This window comes from Amphiprion ocellaris, chromosome 4 (genome assembly GCF_022539595.1).
Source record: "Amphiprion ocellaris isolate individual 3 ecotype Okinawa chromosome 4, ASM2253959v1, whole genome shotgun sequence".
NCBI classification, from domain to species: domain Eukaryota; kingdom Metazoa; phylum Chordata; class Actinopteri; family Pomacentridae; genus Amphiprion; species Amphiprion ocellaris.
In genome coordinates this window covers 36,475,781-36,485,616 of record NC_072769.1, presented here as the reverse complement: position 1 = coordinate 36,485,616, position 9,836 = coordinate 36,475,781, and the positions used below count along the sequence as shown (strand labels likewise).

General features: G+C 37.1%; 1 protein-coding gene across 2 annotated transcripts; it reads left to right on the top strand.

Moving 5' to 3' along the window:
• Positions 1-2,597: 2,597 nt before the first annotated feature.
• si:ch73-6k14.2 (uncharacterized) lies at positions 2,598-8,341 on the top strand. Of its 2 annotated transcripts, none has more exons than XM_035944132.2 (2): positions 2,598-3,238; positions 6,952-8,341. In XM_035944132.2, the coding sequence occupies exons 1-2, from the start codon at positions 3,162-3,164 to the stop codon at positions 7,322-7,324; spliced, it is 450 nt and encodes a 149-aa protein (XP_035800025.2). In that variant the 5' UTR covers positions 2,598-3,161; the 3' UTR covers positions 7,325-8,341. The 2 variants fall into 2 exon arrangements, with proteins under 2 accessions (XP_035800025.2, XP_054865825.1); XM_055009850.1 differs by lacking the exon at positions 2,598-3,238 and adding an exon at positions 5,385-5,562.
• Positions 8,342-9,836: the final 1,495 nt, after the last annotated feature.

Genomic DNA, 9,836 nt, shown 5'->3' with positions numbered 1-9,836 from the left:
GGTTATTCCACCAGTTGTCCATCTCTATTGTCTTAACCTTAATATTTAGAATAGTCGGATAAAGTTGTGTTTTCTGTCATGTATCATAAGGTTTTAATTCTTATTATTAAAATTACTCAAGTAAATTCACACATTAAATAACAATATAGTGTCTTAACATCAATATTTAAGCTTGTTAGGTTAATTCTGTCTTATTATTTTTGTCAGAAAACTCTTTGACGCTGCTGCTGTTTAAATAAAGCAACTTGACTAACATTAAACATCACTGACAGTAAAAATGGTTTTATCGCCATATCGAAAAAGTGTCCATTGTTTTTATTACTTCAACAGTTAAGTGATTATTTATTGATAACGTGACAAACTATCTGAAAAGCAATTATATAAAGTGTGCACATCCGGTTAAATGATATGTTCAACATTAAATTCACACACATAAAAGCCAGTGAGCCTTTTATTCACCAGTTATTCTTTTAGGTGTACGATAAAAATTTTCAACAAGGTATTTTTAGAGCTAGTATATAGCAACTATAGCCAACTAGTCTGAACAGTGAAACCTTAAGCCTGCATTCTGTCTGACAGCCAACAGGGGGCGACTCCTCAAGCTGCAGATAATATTCATGTAGATGACAAAATAAGTTGACTTGTCATTTGATGTGTTCCCTCAGTGAACATTTTTCTAACAAGCTTATGGTTTCATTTGCTATTTTTAAGTCTCTTTCAGTATGATGGTAATTTAAATTAGATTTGATTCAACTTTATTGGTATTTCACAAAGAACAAGTACTAAGGACACAAAATGCAGTTTAGCATCTAACTAGAGGCTCAAAAACAGCAGTACAGCGCATGATATACAGTAAGTTACCGTGTAAACAGTATGGACAGAGTAGTATAAACCGTAAGTATATGAATATATAGCTGTGGATACAATATGAAATAGGTAATCTAAATATACAGGTAGGGACTGATATAGTGGGCAGCATAAATAGTAAACACTGTAACTGGCATTACTGTGGTTTCATATATGCAGTACATGCACAGGATGAACAACATGACCACAGTGGATATGGGATGAGATAAAGGCAGTATAAGCACAGTTTTATTTTGTAAACTATGGTCTCATTTAGAGGAAAATAGACGGTAAAGTAGGTTAGGTTTTAGCTTGGGGCTGTATTGTGAGTGACAAGTCGCTGCTGTTTGAGTGTGTGTCGTGTCCTTCAGTTCTTAGTGAGTCTGGGCGATAAATAATAGCAACACGAAAATGGCTTGTTTTTTCTCTTATATGCATCAGATGCAAACTGCCGTGAAAGCTCAGAACAAAAACCTGAGGTTCAGTTAAACGAACCCAAAGAATGCTCATCATATCCGTTCTGCATTTGTTATTTATTATATATATTTAATTGGCCCTGTTTCGGACTGAACCTCAGCACTGTGCAGCATCTTCACCCTCATCATCCTCCAGGTTTTCTTGCCTTCTTTATTTAATGTGTATCAATGCAAGATTATTTCTTTGTCCTGATTGCTTTTTTTTTATTATTAGTGTGCCAATTTATTCGTTTTTCATTTTTGTGTTAACATTAAAGCGGTTACATCCATATTAAACCTTTTTATAAAACCTTTAATTCAACATTTGCTAAAAATACATCATTAAAATCATGAAAATTTTCAATATTTATTGACTGCAATAGAATATTTTATCAGAATAAATATTTTAGTTCTCAGTTGGCCAAAAAAAAGATGAAAATGACCAAAAGCCAAACTGGACCCTTCAAAATTTTGCTCCACAAACCAAAAACTGATGTTAATTATGTTTTTCTGCTCTTATTAATTCTTTATTTGCCTTTTTGTTTTTTGTTTTTTAAATCACGTTGAGCTTTCTGGCTCTTTGGTAATGCACATTAATTCACAAAGTGGATATTTGGAGTAGTTTTTAAATGCTTGTGTAATTAACTGGAGAGATTTAGGTTCAATGTTGTCACTTGTAACAACAATAAATCCCGTAAATACCCATCCTGGAAATCCATTTTCCAAAACAAAGCCGAGATTCCCACAATTTCCCTGTAAGCTGATCAGAAGCAATATTACCCAACTGATAAGCAGTTAATGTGAACATGAAAACAAGCGGTTTAATCCAGCTGCTCTCTTATTTAACCCTCCTCATTTATGGGTACCAAAAAATATTATTTCCTCGTCTGAAAAAAAAATCAAAAAATTCAGCAAAAAAATTCCTCAAATTTCTGAAAATTTGCAAAACCCAAAAGAAAATTCCAATAATTCTTTAAAAAATTTTATTTAAAAACAATCCCCTAAATTTGGCTAGAAAATTTTTGTAAATATTTTCAAAAAATGAATAAAAATCTTCCAAAAAAATCCAAAAAATATCTAAAGTGATTCCATATATATCAGTAAAACTCCTAATATTTTCTTTTAGAACATTCACATAAAAATCAACCAAAATCCAGAGAATTTTGCTGGATTTTGGTTGATTTTTAACATTTCTTTTTTTCCACCAAAAAATGTTCAAAGATTTCCCGAAAATGTGGACATCAGAAGTTTCACTGTGAAAAATTTTTTTTCTCCACGTTTTCAAACTTTAAAACGGGTCAATTTGACTCGCAGGACGACACGAGGGTTAATGCTGCTCATCTCGTCTCCTGGACCAAACATACGCCCGCTCTGCTCTGAATAATAAGTTACCTGCGGTGATGAAAGAGGCCTAATTCAGCACGTCGCAGAGCCGTGAATTCTGTTTGAGACGGAATAGTTTGTCTCAACAGAGAGAATTCAAAGACTGACACACTTTACCACAGCTTAGACCGATCAATAGCTGTAAACTGTGCGGCCGTTAGCGACGTGGAGGTGAGATAATGGTGTCTCCTTATCAATAACCCACTCATTGATCACCTCGTCGACCCTTGACCGCCTCGTTTCCCTCTTGATGTACAGTACAGTACATCTAAACCCACTTCCACTGTCTCCCGACGCCCTCGTGGCTATAATTGGCTCTGTTGGCCGAGCTGGATAATGCATTATAAAAGCTCCCGGCCCGGCTTATCCTCTGACAGCGCTTACAGAATCACACCTCCATGTCTTTGCAACATGTTCAGTACATGCTGAGAGCCTTAGCAGAGCTCAGCTGACGCCCACAGACTGCTGGCATCCTGCATGAAAACGGAGAGGAGGAGGAGGAAGAAGAAGGAAGCGCTCCAGAAAGGAGGAAACTTCACCGGGAAGAGTCACAGGTGAGTGTTTGTGACAGTGACGACATGTTTCCATGTTGTTAATTGTAATTTATTGGTTGTTTTTTTGCATCCAGGCTCACATTTCATCTCTGTTCAACTCGTGACATAGAAATAAATACTCTTAAACATTGACAAATCAAAAAGAAAACAAAGCAAGCTTATGCAATGGACTGAAAAGGTGTAGGCTGAAGCTCACTACACCTCCAGTTTGTACATTTCTTTTGGAGATCCTGTTGGATTTATACCGAGTGTATATATTTGTAGTCAAAAGTCCCAAACAACAACACATCCATGTACACAGCTTAGTTTTCTATTTGTTAACCTGCTAATCAACAAGGTTTGTGAGTGTTTCTTTTATGAGAACTGCATTTAAATGGGAACAGAACAACAATGAAGAAGGAGAACTCAGAAATGTCTTCTGTTCAGAATGACAGTTATGACAGGAATCATTGAAAAAAACTAACAAAAATTTAAAATGGTTAGAATGCTTTTATCATTTATGTTGCAAAAATGGGGAAAAACTAGAATTACCTTGTGTAACACTTTGCCAAGTGTTCACAGATGGAGAACACTGGGGTAAAATGGCAGCTCCACATACCATGGATCTATTATTACATACATCTTTAATTTGTTGTTGAAACAGCCAAAAAGTCCCTCAGTTTTTGCTACTTAACGGCTGGCCATAACCGAATTACTGAAAGATGACGCACAGCTCAGTATCTCTGGTTTTTCTTAGGGTGTTAGTCACCGCTATGAGCTACTCCTGGATTTTTGTTGATAATAAATCCTGCTGCCTCCGATTGCTGACTTCTCTTGGTGATTTTTTTTTTTTTTGGAGATCTTTAACATTCGAACACGGTCAAGTCTTAGAGTCTGGCCCATGATCTGTGACTTAGATTCTACTTCATTATCACAAAGATGACTCTCTTTTAACCTGCTAGATCGCCATGGTAACTGATGATTTGGAGCTAACGTGGTCCAGAGCAGGTTCTGTTCAGTTTCGAATTTAAAACGATGGTAACAAACGTCCCTCTTTAAACAAATGGTTTCCAAACCATTATTTATGAGCGATACAGATTTTCTTTTTAAAGTCATTATTTGGCCTCTTGTTGGCTTTATTTGATAGGTAAGTAGAGAATGTATGTTTGTATGTTTTATCTGTACAAACGGTGACCTGTACGTTACTAAAACCTGAATGAAACCGTGTAGTTACTGTACACTGTATGCAACATGTTGCCATGGGAACCCAACATGTATTTGGCTGGTGAAGCAGAAATCATATAAATCTGTTTTTATGTTTGGTCCATTTACATGCAGCAGCTGATAGAAGAGAGTTTAGAAAATTGATTATTTTATTAGTATATTTTAAAGAGAATATTCAATTAGTAACATTAATTTCATTCTGATTTGGCCAAAAGTTAAAGTGTTATCCTGCAGTATGGGACAGACCTAAATGCACTTTTATACAATATCGTGTTTAAATATTTGAAGTTTAATACTTTATTGTGCGGCTGTCTGTTAGAAATAAGCAGCTGCATTGATCGATAAAATAAATAATTTTCCACCAGCATTCCTGTTTTGCATCATTTGCAGTAGCAGCCCCTTCCTCATTCTGTCCATTAAGAACCTGTTGATTGAAGCAGCTGCACAGGATTGGTCCATTTTATTAAACACATCTTCTACCTTCTTTCTGTTTTTACTGTTCATAGTTCTGGTAAGTGATGTGATTTTAGTGATTTTTTTTCCCTTAAAGACAACATTTAATTGTTGTTTTACAGGTTTTCGTTCCTTTTTTAGAACTATTCCAGAACTCCTTTGCTGATACGGATCTTTGCTTTTTTTGTCAACGTGCAACTTCCTGAGTTTAGACTCACTCTGAAACTAAAACTAAAGCTGCACACAGTCTGGAAGCATCTTATTTCTTCACATTACACACAATTTATGCAATTTTATACTCTACTAAATCACATTTTAATTGCATATTGACTCATGATATTGTAGTTTTTTTTATTGCTTTCTTATATGTTATAAATATTAGATTGCTAGACACTGTGTGACACTATTAAAGAGCAGAACAAAGGCACTGTTAGATTTTCTCCACCATTGTTGTGTAATGTCCAAGTATTTATCAGGCTGTTTCTGGGAAAGTTAGTTACATAACGTTGCAGCAGTCCCAGAAAAAAAAAAGTGATTTTAATTCAAGTTTATAACAGAAAATCCTGCTCCTCTAAACAGAGCTTGCAGAAAATATAACAGAGACAATAAGGAGTGTTTTGTCATGGATCGAGGGTGGAGTGTTTTTGAGAAGGTTCCAAAGACATGAAGTAAGTTATATAATTTGTCAGGATTTATTACTACAACTGCTGAATTAAAAATCAAATCAAAACAGAACAAAAAAATCTTACCTGTTGCTGCCTGTTACATGTCTCCATTACAAGTAGACAGATCTGGAGATGAACAAATCTGTTGAAGGGTGTTGATTTGTAGCTCTGCTTACCAGTTTAAAATTATTTTAAACTATTTTGAAGAACTTTTCTCCTGCTGCTTATTTTTATATATATATATATATATATATATATATATATATATATATATATATATATATATATATATAAAATATATATATATAATATATATATATATATATTTTTTTTTATTTTTTTTTTTAATTTTTTTTTTTTTTTTAAGCATTCACATGTGCAACCCCAACAAGTAGTTTCTGGAATGAAATTCACATCCAATAATTACATTTCCTGACAAGTGTGTGTATGATTTTCATTCAGGAATATGACATGAAATGACATTTTATCTGTAGACATTTTGTCTTTCCTTACTTCCAAGTAATTTTCTCAGCCCAAAGTTTTCTGAATTTTCGTAACCGAGCTGCTAGTTACCGCTGAGTTAGTCATCGTTTCCCGGCTATGCTGAGAAATGCAGATTTTATTTTTGTCACAGAATAATGAACTCTTTTATTTGCCGAACTTTTAAACAAGACATGTAAAACGAAGTGGTTTTGATGAAATGTCATGATTTTAAGCTTAGAGATTAACTTTTGACGGAAAGACATCACGTGAATAATTCAAGGACTGTTGGAAAGTAAAAAATTTGAGAATTCTTTCTGTAGTTTCACTTTCCAGTTGATAAATGCATACTATAGAGGATTTAGAAAGATATACATGTCATTCAAACCCACTAAGCTGTTGAGGGGTTCAGAGTTACAAACATACTGGATTAATAAAATAAATGCAGCATGGATCAAAAAAAGAGTAAACAGAGGAGCAAGTTGTTGGAAGATACATTCAGCATGGTGGAGCATCTTTCCACAGCTCAAATGTAGAGTTTGTAGAGGTTTTAAAAATGTTAATGAGCTATAGTTAATTATCAATAGTACGTAGAGTTGCCAGCTTTAGAAAATTAAAAACCAAAAATCTAAGAAATTCCACTTTTTCCTTTTTATGATTAATGCCATTCTAACTGTGTCATTCTGCACAGAAGACATTTTTGAGTTCTCTCTCCATCTTCATGGTTGGTCTGTTTCCATAGACGTGCAGTGAAAAATGAGCCACAGTGAGGAAAAATATTCAAACTCCTCGTCAGAATTTAAGATGAAAGTTACATTACAGATTGTTTAAATTTGACTGTTGGAATAAAAATGCAGGTTTTCCCCTTCAGTGTTCAGGCGATGGAATTAAAGCAGCTGTGTTCCTTTGCAGGATGAAGCCCAGATGCCTCCTCTCCAGCGTGGACAGACTTCCCACCATCAGTGAGCTGCAGGAGAGCGACGTGGAGGACGGAGAGCCCGACTGCTCCTCACATACCATGGAGGAGTACGTGGACTCCATCAAGGAGCTCTCCCAGCCGGCCCTCTACCCGCTGCACGGGCCCCTCAGGGGTCACCGCCGCTGGACGCTGCGCTCGTGCACCACCGTCACACCTGGATTTTTAAATTCCCCGCGGACCTCTGTGGACCTATCGGATGTGTCGCTGACATTAACTGAGCATGCGAACTGTGACACGCCATCACGGTTTAGGCAAAACCTGCTGGACATGCTGGTGGCCCAGTCTCCGTTTGCAGGCCTGGTGTGAGCCTCGGCGAGGGTCTGCTCCCGGCCTGGTCGTCCCTACAGCTCAACGTTTCATGGCTCATTTATGTGAGAAGAAACGGAGCTCTGCGCAAGTGATGCGGTTCCCTTTGAAGTGCTAAATGAAGGCAACACATGAAACAAAAGATGAAAAGAGAAGAATATCAAGGGCAGAACAAACAAATGAGCCGAGACCGCCTGAGGAGTGAGCGAGCTATGCGGCTGCAAAGGGCCCCTCGGCCACCAGGGGGCCCTCGAAGAAACAAACTGGATTTCTCTGGGATTAAAATCTCGATTAAATTCTTAAATCCAATAAATAATGACTAAATATTTGGGCCCCCGGACATTAATTCAAAACATAAACTCTCCTTCAACTATATATCATAATTTAAATACTTAAAGATACAGTCCCTTATTTTTGCTATCAGACTCCTATGAGGGCCCCAAACTAAGGATGATTTCAATGCCTAAATAAAACAAACAAAAAATAAGTAGTTGTCCAGGGGCCTCGGCCTCCAGGGGCCCACTGACATGAACTGAAAATGTGAAATCTCTTTAAGTTCTGGGTTCTAATATAAATATCCAAAGACACAACCCAAGACTTTTATTTCTGGTTTCTGGAATAAATTCTCAAACATAAACTCCCAGATTTTTGTCATCAGACTCTTCTTAGGACTTCAAACAAAGAATAATTTAAAATGCCCAAATAAAAACAAGTCAAAACTAGTTTGTTATGGGCCCCTCAGCTGCCAGGGGCCCACTGAAAAGAAGTGAAAATGTGAGCTCTATTTAGATTCTAATTTTAGCAAGTTTTCCTTCAAGACGTGTGTTTTAAGCTCTTCTGTAGGAGTTTTAAAATGGCAAATTAATAACGAAGTAAACACCTCGGGCCCCTTTGACGTGAACAGATAATGTGAACTCACTTTGGACTAAACATTCATTGATACTTGATGTCTTTGTTTTATTATAAATCTAGCATAAAAACGAGTTTGTTATGACAATAAAAAGCACTTTAAATGTTTTTGCACTGCATTCTTGTTGATACGGTTTAGTGTCCACAGTTGTTTTGTGTATTTCAAAGATCTTTTACTGAATTTTGAATAAAACTATTGTGAGAATATGAAGATAAAACGTCTCCAGTTTGCATGTGAACATCCCGTCCGACGCCGCCGTCCTTCCTGATCCTATGAAGCTGCGATTCACGTTCAACTGCCTACTTTTAGTTTCTTTTTCTCTCAAGTTCTGCGACCATGAGAAAAGTGTCTCCAGCTGGGTCTTGGCAGGAATCGCCTGACTTACGTCCAACAAACATGTGGTGAAAGAGTCGGAGAGCAGACCCCCCCGGAGACATTTCCACAGAACAAGCCAGAGTTTTATTCTGACCCCTTACACATTGTGCAACACTGCATATGTTGAGCACATCGAGCAGGAACATGCAGGATCCCTCAGGAAGGTGGCTGCATGTCATAATGTTCCACAGCAATAACTGGAACTATTAGGAAGTTAATGATATGCAGATAACAAAAGACTTTTGAGCTATAACTTATCATATATTGCAACATTTATGCACGTAATGTGGGATTCCTTTTAAATCCAACGCGATGCCGAGGTGCAGACATCATCTCTTCTCCAAAGCTCATTAAATGAAAGCAGGAGTGAGTTACTGTGAGTGGTATGATACACCGCAGTGTGTCAGAGGACTGTCATAACCCTGATTTTCTGCAGAGTTCGGCTGTAATATCCCAAAATATCCCCGCCTGATGTGTAAACACACTGAAGTGTGGCTTTAAATATGAAATACAGTTGAAGAAAGCCGTGGAAAAGTAGAGCTGTGTGTCACTGCAGGAGCTCTGAGTGGAGGTGAGGCCATCAGGAGGATCTTAAATCGTCATCCTGAAATACAACAATAACGGAACATAAAGACAATTTTGGGATTACGGCTGTGAGCTGCCAGCCTCCGGTCGAGACATGAGCTGCAGCCACAGAGGAATAACTGGAAATGTCAGCTTTTAGAGCGGATGGATTGTCATAACCCCTGAAAAACAGTCATGCTACGTTTGCTTTGCATGATGTTGTCATTTCACAGGATACAGAGCTGCACTGTTCGGCTTCGTCTCAGCATGACCGCCGAGCTGACGGTGCTGAGGTTTTTTTTGGGGGTTTAATTGCAGTTTGGTATGTTTGATGCAGAGCTCAGCAATCAATCGATTTGAAATCACAGCTTCAGACAGTGCAGTTAGCAAATGGCAGAGGTTGCAATTTAGGATGTGCATGTCCCAGCACGTCTGAAACACTTTAAACTGTTGTGTGACAGTTAAACTTTTGTAGTAATGCTTCAACACGTTTTATCTCGGATGTACATTGAATGCTGAAGTATGGTTTCAACAAAAATAAAAATCAAACTGCAATATCCATCCGGTTCTGCAGTTATTATTCTGTTGTCCGTGTTGTCCATGTTACCTATTTTGTCTTGCCAATATGTCAGCATTTTTTTTCTTTTAATTTAAAGCAAATTT